The sequence below is a fragment of the Sorex araneus genome, chromosome 5 (assembly GCF_027595985.1).
Source record: "Sorex araneus isolate mSorAra2 chromosome 5, mSorAra2.pri, whole genome shotgun sequence".
Taxonomy (NCBI): Eukaryota; Metazoa; Chordata; class Mammalia; order Eulipotyphla; family Soricidae; genus Sorex; species Sorex araneus.
In genome coordinates, this window is record NC_073306.1 from 195,664,017 (window position 1) to 195,687,705 (window position 23,689).

The 23,689-nt window shown below is 37.6% G+C and overlaps 1 protein-coding gene across 4 annotated transcripts in view; it reads left to right on the plus strand.

Annotated features, from left to right (window-relative positions):
• SLC4A4 (solute carrier family 4 member 4) overlaps positions 1 to 23,689 on the plus strand; it is a 389,797-nt gene that overhangs the window by 251,093 nt on the left and 115,015 nt on the right. For all 4 annotated transcript variants that reach the window (XM_055140936.1, XM_004617877.2, XM_004617876.2 and 1 more), the window contains 4 exons: positions 10,217 to 10,374; positions 18,745 to 18,832; positions 21,330 to 21,484; positions 22,268 to 22,381. In XM_055140936.1, coding sequence (XP_054996911.1) covers positions 10,217 to 10,374; positions 18,745 to 18,832; positions 21,330 to 21,484; positions 22,268 to 22,381 — 515 coding nt within the window. The remainder of the gene's footprint in view (positions 1 to 10,216; positions 10,375 to 18,744; positions 18,833 to 21,329; positions 21,485 to 22,267; positions 22,382 to 23,689) is intronic.

Sequence of the window (23,689 nt, forward strand, 5' to 3'; positions counted from 1 at the left end):
GGAAAGTAAATTTGATTAGGTTATATCATATTTATGTTTCATAGGGGCAATAGAACAGCAGGTAGGCCATTTGCCTTGCACGTGGCCGTCCCGGGTTTGATTCCTCCATCCCTCTCTGAGAGCCTGGCAAGCTCCCTGTGGCGTATTCAATATGTCAAAAACAGTATCAGCAAGTCTCACAATGGAGACATTACTGGTGCCCGCTTGATCAAATCGATGAACAATGGGACTACAGTGCTACAGTAGGATATTAGGACTTGAATATCTTTGGAAGTAAAAGCAGAAATACATCACTTCAGACACAGCATATTCATGCTATTTCCAATATAACTGCTACGGCAAGAGAAAGGGGGTAGGGAGGTTTGCTCTCAATGTTAGAGAAACTAAAAAGATGAAGAAAGGGCCGTAGCCCTACAGGTTTCATTTGTATCTTGTTATGAATTTTACCTCTTACCCTTTCTAATCTTTAATGTATGAGTTGGAGCTGTGAAATGTGGTTTTAATTTTTTAGTCTTGTCTATTTCCATATGTGTTTTCCAGGGAATTCCATATAAGCTAAATTTGAGTAAAATTAATATTTTAAAGAAATTATTATAATATATTATTAAATTAAGTCTGTGATATGATATATACTTGATGTTGTTCAGTTTGAACAACACTAATTTGAATTGTTTGGATCTACTAATATTTAGGGACTTTCCCCACCCCCCCACCAAATTAGACCTCCTTATTTTATACTTTTTTAAGGTTCCAGCCAACCTTAGTGTCTCTTGGCTGTGAAACCTAAGAATACAGAGGACCTATGCATTGAAGATTTTGGTATTCTGGGGTTTCTGAAACCAATCCTTGGTAGATACTCAAGGATATCTGTAGTTACATTTAGGGAGATGTAATTTGTAAGTGAATTTGCAAATTCACTTACATAATTTGTAAGTGAATTTGCAACTGTGAAGAGTCAGAAATCCCATCTTTCCATGTTTAGTGGTCAAATATATATATATGTGTGTGTATTTAGTATATAAATATATATACATATGTATATAGATTTACATTCATATAATGCATCATATATAATCTATTTATCACATTGTGAACATACCTGTATAATTCTCATCGGGCCTGTATGCTGTCATTACTTGTTCTTTCATTCTTTATTATTTCCTTTCATATTTTTTTTTATTGCACAACTTTTAAAGTCATAGTAACTTTCCAGGTCCTTTAAATGGATTATGAAAATGCAGCTTTTTGGTTTCCTTGCTGGAAGAGTTACTGTGAGGCAAGATACTTCACTAGAGCTGGAAGTGAAGTCTCTTAGAAACATTATTTTTTTTTTAGGTTGAAACTTTCCAGTTAGGCTGGAAAATCACCAAATACACAGCACTATGCTTTTAACAACCCACACAGAATCTAAATCTTGGGATTTGTAGACTTAAAGAAGACATGTGTTATGATAGAGAATATAGTTGAACCTATGGAACAGGCTGTGAGTAGCTTATCTAACTAGGCACACATGGACGAAGATTCTGTCTCCTTTATCACTCACTTTTGCTGTAAGAGAAAATCATCGCCTTTATATTATCTTTGCAGTATTTTTAACCCTCACATTAGAAAAGATGATTCAGTGAATTTGGGTACTTTCTCTAAGATGTAGTAAAAGAAAAGGGTAAAACTAAGAACATGTTAAGTGAGAGCACATACTTTTTTCCTACACAATAATTCATATTATTGTTTTTATATAGTAAGTGAAGAAACTTGCACTCAAAGAGCAAAATTAATTTACCAAGATACTATTTGATCTGGGCTTTTCTCTCATATTTTTGAGCTACTTGTTTCTGAAGGTCAAAACAGCATCTAATTATCCTTGGCTGCCTTACCCAGTCCTCCGCCTAAGTGAGATGGGAAGGGTAATCATGTAAGTTTTTTCTTAGCTCAAGAGATTTTTGAGAAGGAAAAAGAACTTATTAACAATTGAACTAGGAGATTGGTATTGTCATAAGCAAAACAAGAGGTATGAAAATCCAACTTTAAGATTTACACAGGTACCTTTGCTGAAAGGAAGAGCATGGTAGGAAAGTGACCCCTCTAATAATTTTCATTCAGCATGAGGAGTCTGCTTGGGAAACAATAAAAGCTATCAATTTACAAATGGAGTGATTGAGTGGAATGTGGGAAGAGATGATCAGCATAAAAAAAGCTAAGAAAAAGAGAAGAGTAGAGGAAAAGTCATCAAGAGGAAAGCCAGTTTTCTTCAAAGAATAAGCTCTTTTACCAGTAAAACAGGCAGGTATTAGCATATGGTATGAGGGGTCAGAATGAATTGAAAATTAGAACAAATTGAAAGATTAAGATCATTTTCATGGAGAGGAAAATAAACTGTCTAGAATGAGGTAGCAATAGAATAAGCATTATAAAAACAATGAGGTAAATAGACTTAAGTTTTATTGATTTTTAAAACTTCTTGAGGTAAGGATATTTAACAGTGCGAAGAACCACCAAATAAGTCAGATTAAAATGACAGTTCATGAGTGCCCTTGGATGTAAATGACATTTATTTTAGATGCACTTATTTTAATCAATGCTAATACTGTCAGAAAAAAGGGAGGTAGTGTTTAAATAACTACCTAGTGACCAAGAAGTAATATGATAGCTTGCATTTACCATGTATTTAGGTCTGAGGGTGAGGATAGGGAGGCAATCAGACATAATGTTGATCAATGGTCATCCCAGTGAATTGACAATAGTCAGCAGACAATGTGGTAGGTACCATGTGAAAAATCTCATATGCATATTTTTGATAGAGGGTTGAAGGATATAATACTTGATAGAGAATGGAAGTTTGACTTTTTCAATCATCTACATGTGGTCAAATTATTTGCACACATTATATAATTTACATTGCATCATCATATAGCTTACATTGCAGGAGAAAATTTTTTTTATTATCAATCGACTTGTTCTGCTTTATTCATTTATAATCTCCAGTTTCTTTGTATGCTAACACTGGTGACTGGGTTGCTAGAAAACCATGCAGGAGTGAGGAAGCTTAAAGAATCATGATAGCAAATACTATGGCAATGAGTAATACATATAATTTTGCGTAGTTTTAGCAGGAAATTACTCTGGAGGAATAGATATAGACAAGTATAAAAGGAACCTGAATTTGAATTTTCACTGTGTGTGGTGTTACCTGAGACACAAAAACGGAGCACTGAATTGCTGAGCTAGTTCAAGAGAAATCTTTTACCAATTGTAGTTTTCCATGTTCACAGTTTAAAATCTATTGTCCTGAAATCAAGGAGGCCCAAGAAATATTATTTATTTATTTATTTATTTATTTATTTTATTTTTTTTTTTACTGTCTATGTTTATGACTGACCCTAAATAAATTCTGGGCTGGGTATCCCTAGAAGAACCAACTAATCATTTATAAGAAAGGAATGTCAAACGTTATCTTTGAAATTCAATCCAGGTGCATTTATTGGGCAAATTTCAACCTGGAAGTACTAGATACTGTTCTTGTTTTCGTGACATTATTATTTTAATTATATTTTATTTTCCTGGTTCTTATTTACCTTTGTGTAATGTTTGCATTTTTTCTTATTTTCTTATTGTTTGTGGTTTACTATGCAAGCCCAGAATTGATTTTTCAGATCTTGATCACTACTTTTTCCTTTAGCAGATTATTTGGGGTCACTGTCATTGTTATCCCGTTGCTCATTGATTTGCGCAAGCGGGCGCCAGTAATGTCTCCATTGTGAGACTTGTTATTACTGTTTTTGGCATAGTGAATACGCCACAGGTAGCTTGCCAGGCTCTGCCGTGCAGGGGAGATACTCTCGGTAGCTTGCTGGGCTCTCCAAAAGGGGTGGAGGAATCGATCCCAGGTCAGCGTGTGCAAGGTGAATGCCCTACCTGCTGCACTATTGCTCCAGCCCTATTTGGGGAACTTGAAAATATAACATAGATGAACTATTGAATAAGCCTACCTTTATGAAAAGAGTTTTTAAAACTTTACCCAAAAAAGAACTTTGAGTTCCTGGACTTTGTAGCTAAATGTAATTCCTTTATTTTATAAATATACTTTATATAAATATACTGTTTATATGTATTTATGTTTCTTCATTCATTGTAGCTATTTCTTTCTTTGCTGCTTTTCATTGGATTCTAAAATTTGAGGGATCAGTTTTTGTTCACTACAGTGCCTTCTCCCTGGCCTTGAACTTTATAGTAGTCATAAAATCTGGAGAATTAAATGCACTTGAGAATGGAATTTGATGGGAGATGAGAACTTTTTTGTCCAAGGCAGTATTTTCTAATATACTTTTATGACATAATATGCTACATTTACCTGCTGTGTGAAATAAAGCATTCTTAGTCACACAGGATATTACAGGCTCTGAGAGATTCTATAGTAAGGCCCCCAAAACTACTTGGTTTACCCCTTTTTTAGAAAAAAAATTCTGAAGGCCTCTGAAAAAAAAATCTCTTTAAAGAAAGCTACCCCCAGTTGCATCTGTGACTGCCACCAGCTGCTTGTTCTGGTCTTGTGTCCCCCAGGGGAGTAATATTGCCCACTTTGAAGAATACTGGTCTGTCATAAAGAATCTTGTTTGATATTATTTTGCCCAGTTTTCCTAAAATTTATTTGAAAAATACACTTTGTGAAGGAGCCGGGGAATAGATAGAAATAGCCTCAGATTGTCCTCCAAATTGAGTTTCTAGCTTAGATGCCTGGTGAGAATTTTTAAAATATAGTTTTAATTTATTTAAAAAGTATTCTTGGGCCACACCTAGTGGTGCTCCTCCGGGCCTAATTCTGCTCCCCTGGCAGGAACTCAGGACCATGTTGTCATACCTGTGCACACCAGGATCTGCCATGTGCAAGGCGAATGTCTTACCCCTGTATCAGCTCTCCATCCCTGGGAAGGATTCTTGATGAATTGTGATGGATTGACAGTATAGAGATGCTCCAAGAGCTCAGGGCCTTGGCCTTGGAATGAGGGCTCGGCAATCTCTTTCCTCTCTCTCTCTCTCTCTCTCTCTCTCTCTCTCTCTCTCTCTCTCTCTGTGTTGACCTTGCTCTCTCCTAGAAGGACATCATTGTGACAGACTCTTTCAGCATGGAGAGGCATGATCTCAGAGAATGTTGCTTGACAGTACGATACTGTGGGGGAGAGTTGGACCACACTTGAAGGTGCTCAGGGCTTACTTCTGACTCTGTGCTCAGAGATTACTCCTGGGAAGGGCAGAAGCAAAATAATCCAGCCAACAGCCTAGCATCATAACAAGAATCAGAATTGGGTCAATGAAGGTGGTGGGAGATAGTTAGATTCTGAGATATACTTTCTATATCACTGTCACTGTCACTGTCATCCCGTTGCTCATTGATTTGCTTGAGCGGGCACCAGTAATGTCTCCATTGTGAGACTTCTTGTTACTGTTTTTGGCATATTGAATACAGCCCAGGTAGCTTGCCAGGCTCTGCCGTGTGGGCGAGATAATCTCGGTAGCTTGCTGGGCTCTCCAAGAGGGGGGAGGGGGAGGAATCTATAGATCTAATAATACGTACATGCAGTAAGGACCCCAGTGTGAGTAGAAGAGGGGTATTATGACGGCACTGTTGGATCCCGAGGAATGAAAGCTAGAGCTCTGTCAGCTAGAGAGAAAAAAATCCCAAAGAGCCGGGGAGGTAGGGGGTGGGGGGTCTCAGTTTGGGATGTGTGAAATTCTAAATGCCTTTTAAACATTCAATGGGGATGTTATCAGTCTGGAGTTCAGCAAAGAGGTTCTAGCTAAAGATAAAAATTTGTGAATCATCAGTTTATAGATGCTATTTTAAGCCATGGAACTTGATGAGATCATCCAGGGAATGTGCAGAGAGGCGAGCCATCCAGGCACTGATTTCTGGGGGCACCTCAGGAACCTCATATTTTTGTTTTGAGATGGTTATTAGCTTATCTGCAAACTAGTATCTGCCAGGCACAGTTTAAGACAAGCTGATCTACTACTGTCACTGTAAATAGCTTTCTTAAGAGCATGGAGAATACGGTTTATATCTTTTGGCCTTCAAATTTTACTTTATTGAGGCTGGAGAGATAGTAGAGTGGGTAAGACATGTGAATGACCCAGGTTCAGTCCCCAGTACCCCATATGGCTTATGGTCCCCTGAGCATTGCAGGCACCAACACATTACACACACCCCTACACACACACACACACACACACACACACAGACAGTCACACACACTGTATCCCTAGTTTTTCAATTTGGGAATAGTAATCACAATAAAGGTGTCATTGTACTAGTGAATTTGTGGATAACAGTGGACTGTAAGATCAGAGAATCAGGTAGCTGTTTAGTGACAGAAGCAAACATGGAGTCTAGTATTAATATTAAGAACCTCTTAAGCTTCTATGGTTGTTTGATAGTCTTGTGGTGTGTTTTTTAGTGCTACGGAGTTCCTATATCCAATTCATAATATCTCCATTACGGTAGGTTATATATAAAGTAGGTGTTCAGTGCAAAGGGAATCAACTGTTCCAACCCTTAGGAAACTCATGGGAGAGACTTTAACTGTATAAAGAGCAAGATCTAGAAATGAGTGCTTCTGAAGCTCAAGGAGGTATACTGAAATGAAAGGATGTTTAGAAAAGGTAGAACTGATTTTCATAATGAGGTTGGGAGTCTGTGTACAACAAACAGGAGGGGATTATTATTTCATTGCTTTATTATCACATTACCTAACTAGAACAGAATCTTCTGGTTGTGATGGGAAACAAAATCAGAGTATTACAGTCATTTATGTTCCCGTTTGGTAATGGGAATTCTTTTTGGAAAGAGATTGGGGAAAATTCCCGCAGTTATTATATTTTGTTATGTTATAGTTTCTGATCATACCACATATATTCTCCTTTATGTTAAGGATAATAGTTTATTAGTACAGATTCTGTAGGTGATAATATTAGATTTGGAATTTTATGTCTTCTGATTCTTCCTATGGCCACTCTTTTTTCATATCTGGAGTATGTCAAAATAGTCAAATTTATTTTAGTATTCTTGGAAGATTCATTGCATGATCTTGAGAAAATTTGCTTACTGCACAGAAGTAATATTTTTCTAGTATTTAAATACTTTTCTTTCTTTTTAGTTTTTTTCTGTCTTTTTAGTTTCCGCAAAATTATAAACCTTGCCTATATGTCCTTGCTTTTTGTCCTTTAGCTTTCTTCTTACATAAAGTAATAAAGGAAAAAATTCTATAATGATGCTCTTGAGAGCGTTGGAAATTTAGGGATAGCTCTAATGTCATGGATTATCTGTGATTAAGAAATCTTTAAATGGAAATTATGTTACTATCCCATTATTAATGGAGGAAATTGGATCTTGCCTACCACATTTTATCTCAGCAGTCATCAATAAATGAAATACTAAGTCCTCTGGTAAATTTTTCCAACGAGGGCAGAGACATTTATATTGGATGATAGTATATATCAAAATCTGTGCCGTTTGCATGGTCCTGCAAAATTCTTATTCCACCCACCCATGAGTGTTGAAGTGATTTCCTGGAGCTCTCAGGGATGTTCCTCACTCTTTGATGACACTTGGAAAATTCTAAGTGGGAGTTGGAAAGGGAGAGACTTATACCTGCAAGATGAGCTTTCAAAGAGTGTGCGAGTGTGCTAAGCAGCCTTCACTCTCCAGGAAAATCACTTTACACCTTTCCCTTTCTCCTCAGACTCCTACACATCAGCCTCTTCTTTAGACGACAGGGACAATTTTGGCATTTGATCTTTTTTAGATTCCTCTTGTGGCTGTCCTTTTTATCGTTGTAGAATGTAAACCTGTAAGATAAACTTTCCAAGAGACTGAATTAAGTAACATTCACTCTCTCAGAAAACCACTTTATACTTTTACCTTTTCCCTCAAATTCCCATCTGCCTCCCACTTTCTTCTTCTGTCAGCTCTCTTGATTTTATTATAAAAATAGAAATGCTCAGAATCCCTCAGCCCACAAAACCTCCCAGATCACTGCCATCTGTGCCCGTGTCAACTGTTCCTGGTGAGGACGAGGAACATCAAGTGAACATTTCCACCTGGCATGGAGCTATTGTTTCTTCTCAGTAGTTCAGGCTTGTGGGAGCTGCCTTGGTGGCTGTCCCCTCTCCTGCAGCATTAATCTGTCTCCAGTAGTCTCATTAATGCTCCAAAATAAACTAACTTCCTCCTTCCCCTCCCTTCTTTCCTTCCCTGCCCCCTCCCTCTCTTCCTTACTTCCTTTATTTCCTGCCACTCCTGGTGGTACTTATAGCTTACTCCTGGCTCTGAGCTTAGGGATCATTCATGTTTGGGCTCAGAGGAACATATATAGTTCCAGGGGATCAAACTTGGGTTGTACATATGCTAGGCAAGCAGGTTACCTGCTGTTCTGTCTCTCTGATCCTGTGTATTTCCCAGTTTAAAAAATCACTTACTTTGTATATAAGCACAGCAGTTAAGACACAAGCATAGCATGTACCCACATGGGTTGAATTCCCAGTACCACCTGGTTCCCTGTGCTCTAGATGCAGCCCTAGAGTTCCCTGAGCACTGCCAGATGTGGCCTGAACACTGCCACTGTGCCTAGGTAATCCTCAGGACCCCAGGGACCAAGAAGCATCGAGTCCTTTATGAGCACTACTTGGGAGCCCCCTCCACCTGATTCCCTAATTTATACCATCTCTTAGCTCCTATTCCTGGCTCTTATTGGTAGCAATAGATTCCAAAGTAATGAAGCCCCTGCCTCCATCCCATCTCCCTGGATACTGAGTACCCTGAGATCTACTATGATGACTTGTCAGGATCTTTCAGTGAGCATCTGAAATACGCCACGGGTAGCTTGCCAGGCTCTGCTGTGTGGGCGTGATACTCTCAGTCGCTTGCCAGCTCTCCAAGAGGGATGGAGGAATTGAACCCGGGTCAGCTGCGTGCAGGGCAAACACCCTACCCGCTGTGTTATTGCTCCAGTCCATTTTGAATATGGAACAACAAAAAATTAATTCAAAGCCAAAAAATGGCGTCAGATGTTTCTGAGCATTCTTGTGTAGTTTACATTTCTTAGGTTTAAAAGGATGATACAGGGAAAACGTTTAACAAACCCTGCTTAGTCCATTCTTAATGCTCACACTAGGGAAGTTCCACCACCTGAGACTCAGCTGATGCACTTTCCCTGTTAAATCCTTCCTTTATCTGACCGGAAGTGAGGTCCATTCACAGACAACTCTTTTTGTGTGTCCTCTGTTGAAATCTCCTCTCATTCCTGGAAAAGGTACAAAGTCCCGGGTTTACATCTTTCCTTTCTTCTTGGTCCACATTCACATTCGAGACTGTGTCATATTGTTCAATGGTCTTTCAAATGCTGTCGATGTGATGCTCTCTTCTGCCCTCAGGTCTTCCTACTGTCACCTTTCCTCTTGGACTTTGAGGTGGAATGTCCCTCCTTAAACATTCAAAACTTCTGACTTCAAAACATTCAAATCTTTGTGGCCCTTTTGATCTGTTCCCCCTTTATGCATACAACTTCATTTGCTAATTTCTCTGCCCCTTCAACTTCTACTGTATTCACCTTACTGATGGTCTCACTGCCAAGCTCCTTCCTGTCTTTTAGACTTTGTTTCTTACCATTCATTTTGCTTACAATGTTCGTTGCCCAGGTCTTTGCATGTGTGTTTTTCCCCTCATACATTGTGAATGTGTTTCTTCGGAGGCATTTTTTTATTATCTTGTATAAAATACTGTCTTATCTACTTTATTTTCCTTTTTTTAAGCACTCATCATTCCTTTAAGCCATGTTTTAATTCCCCACTCCTGTAATATGAGCCTAAGAAGGACATGTAATTGATCTTCTTACCCCTGTAACCCTAGAGTTTAGATCAGTTACTGGCTCGTAGAAGACTCAGCTCATGTTTACTGAAGAAATTAAATGAATGAATCAATGGAATTGTGCTAGACAGTGTTTTGTAGGTAAACTATATGATTATACAACCAATATTTTTAATCCAAAAGACAAATACTAAATGTTTTATGCAAATATTAAATAGCATGGTTACACATAATAGAAAAATGCATTTAAGTCCAGTTGTATGTAGGATCACTAAGGAATCTTCTGGAGTGATATTGTATCATCTCTATTGGTTTCCATCTTTGCTGACAAGCTGTGCTTTCTTAACTCTTCCCATTCAGCTGAAGAATAAGTTCATGAAAAAACTGCCACGAGATGCAGAAGCTTCCAATGTGCTTGTTGGAGAGGTTGATTTCTTGGACTCGCCTTTCGTTGCCTTTGTTCGGCTACAGCAGGCTGTTATGCTGGGGGCCCTGACTGAGGTCCCCGTGCCCACAAGGTAAGCTTTTCCCTCATCTAGTGAAATCTCCTTTCTCTCGACCAGAGAATTCACAAAATGAGGATTCTTCAGAGAAAGTCTATTGGTGAAGGTCACCTGAAATAATGGCTTAGTTCATACTATCAAATAACTTGGCACTTGCATTGCAGTAGTTATAATAATAATAATAAAATGTTATTAATATTATCATTATGATTATACTGTGTTTTTTCATACGGGTTAGTATATTTAACCCCCACAAATTTATGATTTTTCTTTTTTTGCTATACCCAGCTGTGTGTGCTCAGGGCACGCTCCTAGCTATGTACACAGGAGTCACTTCTGGTAGTTCTCACGAGGACCATAATAGATGCTGGGGATTGAACCTTGTCAGCCACATGTAAGGCAGTACCCTACCTGCTGTACTATCCCTCCAGCCCCCATTCCTACTACATTTTTTTTTTTGCTTTTGCTTTTTGGGTCATACCCGGCAATGCACAGTGGTTACTCCTGGCTCTGCACTCAGGAATCACCCCTGGCGGTGCTCAGAGGACCATATGGGATGCTGGGAATCGAACCTGGGTCGACCACATGCAAGGCAAACACCCTACCTGCTGTACTATTGCTCCAGCCCCTCCTACTACATTTTTAAAGTATTGACAGTACATACACATTTCAGAGGTTAGAGTTTATTCTGTCAGGAAATTGGCTGCTGGTCTACATATCTTTTTGTATGTACATGCAAAATAAAAACATTAGACAGTAAACTTAAATATGCACATTAATTTTTTTCTATTGACATATAAATGTTTATTACGTAAGCATTACAATAATGTGCTTATTACAATATAAAGTGTTTTAGATATTCTGTTTATCTCTGTGAAAATGAGCTCAATAAAGTTAAAAATAACTTGCTGAGTGAAGCTAGGTGAAAAGAAGTTAAGCTTTACTTAAATTTGTGCTGAAGAGTAGTTTAAAGAGAAGCTTGTAATAATCAGATTGACATCAGAAAATTATGGCATAATTGAATATTTTTCTTTTTCATGTCATTTTTGTAATTTTTCATAGACTTTTTTCCATGTAAGCTAAAAGGCCTATGAATTTTCTCTGATGACCACAGGTAGTTTGAGTATGATTAACTGACAATAAAAAGAGGCCCAGAAAAAATTTGGAGAACATTTTCTTACAGTAGCTCAATTCATAGCTCTTATTCTTTCTGATCATACAAGTATACTTCTCCTACTTTCATATTTCTTAGATACTTAGAAATAAAACTTGCACAGTGCTTGGTAAAGTAGCAGAGGAAAGGAGGAGTGAGAATAATAATTCATTTAATGCCATTATCAAAATCTGTGCTTTTTTTTTAACCTAGCTTTTTGCTTGAAAACATTTCAGTGGAGACTTGCAGTTCTGAGCAGTGACCTGGCAGTCAGCTAGTTGATTCAGATCATGGCTGAAGTCCAGCTCAAATGCCCCTGTGGTTTTTTGTTTCTTAGGGGCTCAAACAAACAAACAAACAAACAAAGCCAAGGATGTGAAATTGCTCTTGCTTTTTTTGTTTCTATTCTTAATTTTTTAGAAGCTACAAATAAAGTCACCCAAAATAAAGTCATCTTAAAAGCCATTTTATTTAACAAAAATTTGAGTGCAGGGGCTGGAGTGATAGCACAGCGGGTAGGGCATTTGCCTTACACACAGCCAACCCAGGTTCGTTTCCCAGCATCCCATATGGTCCCCTGAGCACTGTCAGGAGTAATTCCTGAGTGCACGAGCCAGGAGTGACCCTGTGCATCCCTGAGTGTGATTCCCCCCCCCAAAATTGAGTTCATTGAGAAGCAAATCGCAATCATTTTGTTGTCCCTGTTACTCCAGCTCCTTTACTTTTGTACTGGAGAGCGGTGCTATTGTAGAAGGAAAATACCGCACCATTTGAACTAACAGAGGACTCCAACAATTTAAGGGAATGTAATTCAGTAATGTCATAAAACTAATTCAGGGCAATAACCTAACAATATATTCTTGCATGTTAACATTGTTCAAGGAAATAGTTTTATCCATTTACTTTCTTCTGAGCAACGTAAGCTGTAATCATTGAGTAGGGAGTCTCATTAGCTTTTTTGTATACGAGTAATGTGGGGCCATTCCAATGACTGCATCCTGTGAAATCCAATAAAAGAAATTCCACAAGGACTGCGCTAGTCATTACGACGGACTGTTTTATACCCAACCTTATGCTTTACAGGACATGCAGGCAGCCTTAATGTGTTCCGGGAAGACCCAGAATCGGTGCATGCATGCACGTCTTATGTTTTTTTTTTTTAATTATTGTTTTGGAAGTTGAAGGAACTTGTACTGCTACACTTGTTATTATTAATTGTCTTCAGTGTAACTCAAGAAGCTTCTATTGTGTCAGTTAATAAGTTTATCAGTTTACTCTATTATTTTGCTGATCTACTGTACCTTTCTCCGTGCAGCTAGATGGAAATTATCTGCATATGGACTTTTCTTGCCACTTATGTGAAAACAAACTCTGTTTTTTAATCTCTGGTAATTTGCTAGGGTATATTTTTATTGTATGATTTTTGTGGCATCTTACAGACACTTGTTGATCCTTTTATCTGTCCAAAGGTCATTACTCAAATACTTATGAGCTACAAAGGGAAAACCACTAATATTCCCATTTTGCAGTTGACAGATCAAGAAAGAAAAGATTTTTTTGATCAATATTAGAAATTGAACTGCAGATTCTGACTCCTAGGCCACTTTTAGGTTAGGGAGAGTCAAAGAAGAAATTTAGGATTGAGTGGAATAAAATAAATTATGATACGTGAATGGAATCCTACTCTGCTTTAAGAAACATGAAATCATGCAACTTGATATTACATGGATGGATATGGAGAGTATTATGTTGAGTGACATTAGTTGAAAACAGAAGTACAGAAACAGAATACTCTTTCTCGTAAATGGGACATAAAGAATCAAAGTAGGCTTAGAATCAATACCCAAAGGCAACAGAAACTGGGAAGTGGTCTTCGATACCCAGCTTGCCATGGGCAATAGGAGGGAGGGACTAAGGGGGGCTGGCAGGACCCTGAGACAATGGTGGAAGGAACTGAACACGGGGCGTGTGCGGTATAGGAATGTGTTATTTATGAAACTACCATGAACAGTACTGTAAGTCACAGTGTATAAATCACTTTTTTAAAGATAAAACCCAACCCAAATCAAATATATATATATGGATACATTTCCATATATATGTGTATATATCCATACATATGGATATATATTATCCATAAGGGATAATTTAATCCTCTGAGCAGTGTGTCTTTCTCCAGCCTTGATTTGTACATCAAAAGAATAGTTATTTAGTCATCTCCACCTCTAAGAAATGAAAATGTTTACCCTTTTGGTATCACTGTAAGTTAACATACATTCTATATTATGAATAATGTTTTGCCCAAATGAAGTAGTTTTGCCCAAATTAATTGTCAGAACAATTAGAATACTAGTAAAGGGTTTGGGCTGGAGGTGCTGTTCATCCAATTCTTTCTTTCCCAACAATCCCATTGTTAGCTGTTAGTGTCTGTTTACCATATGTAATGGTTGATTGGTAGGTTTGTGGTCCTCATAAATCAATTGTGAAAGCTACAGTTTAGCCACACTTTCCAAGTAGGCTAAGCATGAATAATAGGTTATTTGATTTAGTGTTGTTTTGAGAGAAGAGAATTAAGGATTGGTACAAGCTGAGTTTATTTTAGAAATAGCTGGGCTATATCAGGAAGGAGAGAGGGGGTATGCATCATTTCTAAAATGATTGAATGGTTTAGGAAGACTGGCTCTTTTTTCCTGATATTTTGCTCAGATTTCTGCCGGTAATTATTTGTGAATGTGAGTATAGTCCATTGGTTCCGGACACAGATCATCTGGCACTTCTTTTTGTTGTGGAGAACGCTGGGGGCATCCTTGCCAGGCATAATTAGTTATAGGAAGAGCTCACAAGAGTAGAAGGGCCTCATGAAGATTCTCAAGACAATTAGGCACTATTAAAAAGTCTAACTTTGACTTACTTCTAGCTCGGAGTGGGTAGAAAGATCACAGTAACAATTAGTTTTTTTTCCCCTGAGCTGTCAACATGGTTTGAGCCCTTCTCACCACACAAATGCAATGTTTAGTCTTATTTGTGAATAAAGAAAAAGTCCTCTGGTTAAGAATAACATCTGTCTGTTGACCAAAAATAAAAACCAAACAATAACAAAAAACCTCTGCTTGGGTCATGAAAAGAATTTTCAGTACATTAGAAAAGCCAAGTTTTGCAACATGCATTTTATCATAGAAGTTGCAACAGCTTCTGCTTCTTTGCAAGTTCAGGGGGCAAGCACGCATTTCAGGCAGAGAAAACTTCAACCTGATGAGTTGTTGTTTGGTGCTGTTGGTTTTCTTAGAACCCTTCTTCATTTCAGCAGTGAAATTCAAATCAGTGGCTTCTTAAGAGCCTCCGTTCCTAAGATCAAATTGACCCGAGATGAAGTTTCCTGCTACTCAACAGCACCAGATTTTCTGTTTCTTTCATTTTTAAGGAGATGGATTTGTGAAATGTCTCCTGAGTAGAATAATGTAAAAACTTAAACTGATATGTAACTATTATTTTTATTTGGTGATTTATGGGTATTTTGGTAATGAATATAAATATATAGATGTTTTAAAATAAAAATTACATTACCTGAGAAAGAGGAATTTACTCTATTTTATGTGCTTTATTGTAACATGCAGACATATATGTATATATATATTTTTCCCCATAAGACCCTCAATCAGCAAAAAGATGTTTTGCTAACACCTCATATGATGGCTAGCAATTTTTGGCAATAAAGTACTTTTAGTCAAAATCCATGCCTTATTTCTTAAAACATAAATCCTTTGCATGCTTAATAGACTATAGCACAATGAACAATAACTTTCATATGTAAGTTTTTTATTAGTTACTGAGAAACAAAGAAAGATGGAGTCTTTTATTGCAATACTTGCTTGAGTGCATGCTCTGGAACTAAACTTTAATATCTCTGACAGATTCCTTTGCCTTTGCTGTTTTGTCTGATTTAACAAACTAGACCAAACATTTTTGTCTAGTTTACCAAAATAATATAATCCTTATATTCTGGTTTAATTACCATGGTATCTATAATAATTATGATTGATGTGCTACTTTTCATCAAGTTTTTGATATATAGGAGAGACCAGTTTATATAAATATAGAAACATGCCATTAATCTTAGAGGGTTTAACATAGAGGCTCCATTATTCTACTCTACAGTGGTTACCCATTGTATGCCAGAATTTATATTTGAGAGCTATTGATGACTGAGAATGTTTTCCACACTCTGTAAAATGATAATATTTTGGCTTTGTCATCATATAGTCAAACTAATAGTTAACTCATTTGCCAGTTGATAAATGTGTTTTTCATATTGTGTATAGATTATAAACTATAATCATGATGTCAGTGCCAGGGAGAGGTAAAAAAGGAATATAGGGTAGCTCTGGAAACGTTTTAGATTTTATATATTACTATATTATTACATATTGCTATGTTACTATATTTTATATAGTACTATTAAAGCATTATATAGATATACTAAATAATAAAAATGTCAGGTAAAAGCAACTCATTATTTAAAATATTTGAAGGATCCAGGTGTTAAGATTTTCTCTTGCAAGCCTGCATCTGCCCACTTTTGCCTAGAGCTGTGCTTTTATTGTCCTGTTTGGCGGCTGGCCCTTGGTCAGCCGCCAAATAGGACTGGGAAATGTGACCAGTATTGTAGGTGTCTTTCTATTTTGGGGGGTTGAGGGGGAGGACTCTCATACAGTGCCCACCTGAGGATTGTCAGCCAGTGAGATGGCATGTGGGGTGCTGTTGCTCAGGCCAGTGTTGTGAGAGATACTCAGGATGCACAAACGGGGGTTTGGGGGTCTCCAGGGTCATACCTCATAGCGTTGCTGTCCTCCATGGCTTAGCTCAGTGATTCTTGGGGACCATGAGGTTTTGGGGATGGAAGTGGGCTTGGCTACATACAGGCATGTTTCTTAATTTCTGTACTGTCTCTCCAGCCCCTATAGGGGCTTCTTAAGGAGATTTGTATTTTCTTTAGTGACTAAATAGTTCTTGTGTGCGTTACCCTAAAATCTATCAGTTCTCTTAGCAAAATGCATTGACTTTCATAAAGAAACTTTATACTTCTATATATACAATATACTATATATTAGCTTTAAACTTCCTTTAAAGTATATATTATATATACTTGAACTTCCTTTAAAGGAAGTATCAAATGAAGTTGTGTGTTTGAAGAACTAAAATGCGATCTAATACTGACTCCCTGATTCTTGAGCAGCCTCTCCCGCCTGCTGCTTGCTTTTGCTATTTCTTCCACTGTGATAACACTTGCTGCCTCACTCCAGAACTGGTTTCTGAGCAGATAATTACTGAAGAGTTTTAAGGCTATTCTGGTATAAAACTGAATATTGAGACATTCATATTTCTTCTTACATTATTCTTGTGTTTTTTTTCCTGCCATTGCTTTAAAAAAAAAAGGAAATATCTATTCTAAGGATTTCCGATCGCGCAGCGGGTAGGGCGTTTGTCTTGCACACGGCTGACCCGGGTTCAATTCCTCTGTCTCTCTTAGAGAGCCCAGCAAGCTACCAAGAGTATCCCGCCTGCATGGCAAAGCCTGCCTGCACGGCAAGCTACCCGTGGCGAATTTGATATGCCAAAAATAATAACAAGAAGTCTCACAATGAAGACGTTACTGGTGCCCACTCGAGCAAGTTGATGAGCATTAGGATGACAGTGATACAGTGAAGGATTTCCAAATTGACCCTAGCACTTTGGAGAGTATGCACTGTCTGTCTTTATCTTTGTGAGGTATACAGAGATAAAAAAATTAAAATTTTACTGAGCAAATTTCCATGAAATTCCTGGTCCTATAAAATCTGACCTAAGATTCCTTATCCTCAGCTAATCTACAAAATCTACAAGCATCTGCAAAGTCTTTCCTTGGGATGGCCTATGGATTTCTTGTAGATAGATCTTCTCAGTAGAATCACAACCCTGATGTGAAGGACCCACAGATAATATTAGGAAGACTTAAGACTCTGGAAAGAACAGGAAGCAAGGAGACCGGTCTACTGTTCTCTCCCTGGCACAGTCTTTGGGCTTGTTTATTAACCTCCTCGGCCCTTATTTTCTTCACCATTAAACAGCAGTAGGCTACCTGTTCTTTTTGCAAAGGGTTGGATGGAGTCTGAATGAGGTGATGAATGTGAAATGCTCTCAGTGCTTTAAAAAACATAGGATGTTATCACAGTTTCTTCTCCATTTTCCATGTTACGTGTGAAAAGATTAGCAAGCTAGAGATCTGTCCAGTGGTACCTTTTGAATGAATATACCTACAGATGTGGATATAAGAATATATACACATACATGTATATATTTACTTATTAACTTTCCTTCTCCTCAGTAGAGACATGCATTTTTTTACCTTTGTGGTCACTTTGGAATTCCCTATAAAATGATGAGATGACCTCAATTGGGAATTACAAATTTCAGGAGAAATTTTTATGCACTACCAAAAAAAAAATGTAGGAGCTGGAAAAATAGACAGGGGTTAAGATTCTTGCTCTGCAAGCAGACAACCTTGGTTCTATCCCTAGAACTTCATGGTCTCCTGAGCACCACCAGGAACAACCCCTAGTATGGAGCTGGGAATATTCCCTGATTATGTTGGGTGTGGCTCAAAAACCAAAAGAAAATAATGTGTGGAAGGAAAATGAGGACACCATAATATTTTAACTGTCTGTAAATGATGCTTTAGTTTAAATTTCTTTCATATTTTTCTTCTTTCACTTTGGCTACAAAGTCTTATAAGGACTTGATTTTTGCTGACTCCTGGCCACTTCTGAGTAGAAATGTTTCTGAAAAGTAAGGAGAGAATCCTTTGTTATTGCATACACTGGACAAGGAAAAATTTGCGAAATATGAAGATCTGTTAAGTCTTCTTAGTTATTGTGATTAATGGATTTTCTCCAAATATTCTGAAAGTCAATGAGAAAAGAAAGTGTTTAGAAATCTAATGCCTTATAAAGTAAACCTTTTATTCCTGTTGGAGAAAATTTTCAATTTTCCATGCTAATTCTCCTTTATCTCCAAATAAACTGAAAGATAATTGTTGTTTCAGAATAGTTTGAAGAAATAGCTTTTATATTATCAACTGTGTTTTAATGATGACTTCTAGACCCACCCTTTTATGAAGTAGGATGTGCCTAAGTTTATGTACATTGAGGTCAATGACATTTTGTGTTATAGTTTGTACTTTTTTCCTCTTCCTCTAGGTTCTTATTCATTCTTCTAGGTCCTAAAGGAAAGGCCAAGTCCTACTATGAGATTGGAAGGGCTATAGCCACCTTGATGTCTGATGAGGTAAGGAATTGAGAAGATAATCATCTGTGAATATCTGACTTCTACTGCTTTCATATTGTGAATTCCTGCCATAATTTAGTCAATTAGAATTCTGTGATTATGAGTGATCTTTATAACTTGAGGTCTGATAAGTAATAGCAGTTTTCAAAAGTGTAAATTTATATAGTAGAAAAAAAAATTATTTTTCTTTGTGTTGCTAAACATTTTTAATTGTTAAAACCTAGGCTTATTAAATATCACATTGAAAGTTAAAGTCGGGCTGGAGTTATAGTACAGCAGGGAGGGTGTTTGCCTTGCATGTGGCTGGCCTGGGTTCGATCCCCGGCATCCCATATGGTCCCCCAAGCACTGCCAGGAGTAATTCCTGAGTGCAGATCCAAGAGTTAACCCGTGAGCATCACTGCGTGTGACCCCAAAAAAGCAAAAAAAATAATTAAAAAGTTCAAATCAATGTAGGAACTAGAACTTTGACTTTTAAAATGTTTAATATGTTAAACTGTGTGGGAATTCAAGTATCCATATGACACATTGCTTCAGAAATAAAGAATTCATTTTAATAATTCTTAAGGGATCCAGAGAGATAGTACAGTGGGTAGAGTACTTACTTGTCACGTAGCCAGACTGGGTTCCATCCTTGGTACCCCCATATGATCTCCTGAGCGGTATCAGATTGCAGAGATATGAATAAATCCTGAGCACCACCAGGTGTAGCCCCCAAACAACAAAACGTAATAAAAATCAGGCTGTTGGATAGTGCATTTTTCTTAGGTATCAAAAGTATCTGTTTCATGTTGTTGTTCTTTTTTGTTCCATGGAAAGAAATTGTGTGTACATACACACTCATGCTCAGGTGTGCATTTGTGTGTGTCTTGGGGCTGAGAAGGTAGCTTAGAAGGGTTGAACAGATGCCTTGAATGTATGAAACTCCAGCTTGACCCCTGGTACTGGCATCCCCATGGTGCCCTGAGCAGGCCAGGTATGAACCTGCTGGCCACTAGCAGTACTAGGCCCAACTAGCATCTCACTGGGGTGAATCACTGAAGGCTTGACTGTCACCATCTACCAAGCAGCAGTAATGGGAGCCCGTCAAAAGCCCTCAACCATTATAGAGTATCTTATACTTTATAATTATGTCCATACTCTCATGCTAACTTCAGAATTGCTAACACACCTTTTAGATAAGATATAATTCCAAGTCAGTTTCTGCATAGAAAAACTATTAATAGAGTATAAGCCACCAATTGATTTTGTCATTCTAGCTCACTGCTTGTTCAAATGTTTTACTGTCATTCTCTCTGTGTTAAGTGGAGAACTGGAGAACTGAAGAACAGTTTATTTAGTTATGAAAGTTCTAGCTAATGATTGCTCGTATTGTTTCTTTATCCTATGGTTTCCATAAAGAAATGAAGCATCTCAGTGGGAGTTAAATTTTTTAAAATAGGTTTATAGTCCTTTGTTTTCTTTCGTTTTTGTGCCAAACCTAGCTGTGCTCAGGGATTGCTCTTGGCAGAGCTTGGGGGACCATATGGGGGACTGGGGTATCAAACATGACTTATGTGCAGGGTGGTTGGGCAATTACTCCAACTTTCCAGTCTATATAGTGAATGGTAACAGGAAAAAACAAAAATAAGGCTAGCTATGTCTGCCACATGTAATATGCTGTCTCTTGTATGGCTTTTTCCCTCCCAACCTCTAGACTCTTAAGACATGTTATTTGGTGAAGCTTTTAAAATACTTGTCAAGAAGGCAATTTTGTAGCAATATTTATGTATAAACAACAGTCATCTTTTTCACCTATAAATTAAACAATCAGACTTACAAGGTATGAAAGGCTAGAAAGGACTTTCTGATCGTCATCTAGGTTAGAGGGATAGAAATAATTGACAAAGATTATTTGTGTTCCAGAAGTATCCTTTAGATGTCTGTACCAAAGATAGAGAAGCACTCTCTGACTTGAATGATTAAATTATTACCTTGCTTAAAGATAGACAGATGGTTACTTACATAAAGCATTTTGTTTAATAGATCACCAATAGTATTCAGACTTTTTTCTTTTTTGAGTAGCTAACATTATTTGTAATCTGAGTTAAACCTCAGATTGAACTTTTCGTTCTTGAATTACCAACAATGACTTTTCCCAGTAATCTTTATTTCAAAGAATGGTTCTTCAGAATATTTCTCTAACCCTTTTTTAGCTAGCTTCTACAGCAGTGTTCTGAGTAGTGGCACGGACTAAGGGGAGAGGAAAAACAATGTTCATTCACAATATTGATTTTTTAAAAATGTACAAGTTTAACTTTTTTCTTTGTCTCTATATTCTTTGCATTGATGATAGGAATACATTCATGTTTTAGTATAAGCTTATTATTAAGAATGATTTCATTGCTTAACATAAGATGTTAAAGGTGAATTGTGGATTAGATTCTTCAAACTTGACATGATGTGGGCTATGTAGTGGGTCTCTTGTTGGATTAAAAAGCCCCTTTCTTTCCTTTAGGTATTCCATGACATCGCTTATAAGGCAAAAGATAGGCAGGACCTGATTGCTGGCATTGATGAGTTCTTAGATGAAGTTATTGTGCTTCCCCCTGGGGAATGGGACCCAACAATCAGGATAGAGCCTCCAAAGAGTCTTCCATCATCTGACAAAAGGTAAATTATCAGACACTTAACGCTATTAATTGCTGGGACAGCCTTGAGTAGGTGGCTGCATATGAAAAGAAAACAGAATCAGGCCACTGCCCTGCTATTTTCAGGTTCCCATTTAACTTGATCTATCATCTCAGTTAAATCACATTTATACCTTAGTTTGACATTTTATTGATAGTGTAAATAAATGCTTTATATTGTGATTTAGTTCATTGATTACAAATTAGAGATATAGATTATGTGATAGTAATACATCAGCTTCTTCTGGACTATTTTGTGAAAAGATCAGTTAAGTCCAGATGAGCCCCAGTAGATTTAAAATATTACAAAGTTAGGTGAGATAGTTGAGAAGAAGCCATTTTCTGGAAGTAGGATACTTTCCCTCTTGTACAATATACAATTCATCCACTTTTCTATTTACCCTGTTATTTTGTAAGTGTGTGTGTGTGTGTGTGTGTGTGTGTGTTTCACACCCAATTGTGCCAAAGGATTTCTCCTGGCAGTGCTTGGGAGACCACATATGGTGCTGGAGATTAAGCCAGAGTTGGCCGCATGTAAATAAAGTGCCTGTACCCCTGTACCATCTCTCTGGCTCTATTCATTCAGATATTTTTCTTGCCTTTACATGTACCACTTTGCATTATCTGTTAAGATGGCAGAAAGAAATACTGAACTTTCTCACCAAAGGTTTTCACTCTTATTTCTCCACTAGTTAGTATATAAGACAGTTCAGAAGAGTTGAACAAAATGAACTAATGTTGTCTTGATATCTGTTGTCCTGTTTAGGAAGAACATGTACTCAGGTGGAGAGAATGTTCAGATGAATGGGGACACCCCCCACGACGGAGGCCATGGAGGAGGAGGTCATGGGGATTGTGAAGAATTGCAGAGGACTGGACGGTAATTGATGGATCCATTTGACAGATCCATCCATTTATTCTTTAGGATGTGCTTCAGCATTGAATGTAATCTACCTCATCCGTTGGTATTTTCTTCACTTGTTGGTATATTTGCTTACCAATCATTGTAATGTACCAGGTGGTTGCAAGTAGTGGAGATGCAGAAGTGGAATCAGCAAAAAAGCTCTGTGGGTGTGACTTTGTCGTGAAAGGAGACAAGTAATGAGCAAATAAAGAAATTCAGTGGTTTGATAAAAGAAAAATAAATAGAAATTGGAATTATTATTATTATTTTTGCTTTTTGGGTCACACCTAGCGATGCTCAGGGGTTACTCCTGGCCCTGCACTCAGGAATTACTCCTAGCGGTGCTTGGGTTCCATATGGGACACTGGGTATTGAATCCTGGTCACCTGAGTGCAAGGCAAACGCCTTGCCTCCGGCCCCAGAAATCGGCATTTTTGTGATGGTTAAAAAATATGATAATTTTGGACATGGTGGTCAGTTATGGTTTTACTAAGACATTTGTAACATTCAAAGAAAGTCTGAAGGCAGATTTTAAAGATATGGTTTTGAAAGCGAATAAGAGGCCCTGGTATGTGTTGAGTTTGTATCAAGGCCAGTGTAATTGCAGAGATATGAGTGATGCGATGATCAAGTGAATGAGCTTGCAGGTGAGTGTGTGTGACAGGAAGATGCAGTGATCATCTTGTCTTCACCACGCAACTTTCCTGATTCCATACCACCCCTGTTCACATACTTAAAAGCAGGCAACATACTGCAGAATCACGGACAGGGTTCACTCTCATTGTCCTCTTGGTCTGTGTTTGGGAAGCACATTTCCAAGATTGTTCAGCTTAATCTCTCTCACAATAATTCTTCTTTCTCAGACTGTTCAGGTCTCCAGTTTCATTGTTAAGTAAAATTTTAGCAGGATACTCCTAACAATGCCGTTTTTTAAGAACACTGCAGGGATTTTGAAAACACAAAGATCTATCTTTTCAACATGCAGTTGAATGTGAATGAAATGAAGTTCTTTTCTCCCCCTGATGACCCACTTGGATTTCTCTCTCAAATTAAGAGAACATTATTTTCCCTCTACTTCCTTTTTACAAAAACAGAAATAGAAAGCTTTTTTTTCACACTTTTATCCTGATTAGTTCTTTAAGAGTGTTTCCATTAAATATACTTTGCATTTTCTACAGATCTGAATTCTAGGGATTAACTTTGTTTTATTTAATACGACTTTAATGTCATTCTTCCATACTTCACCTTTTCAACAGTTCTGAGAAGGTTGCATGTCCCAAAACA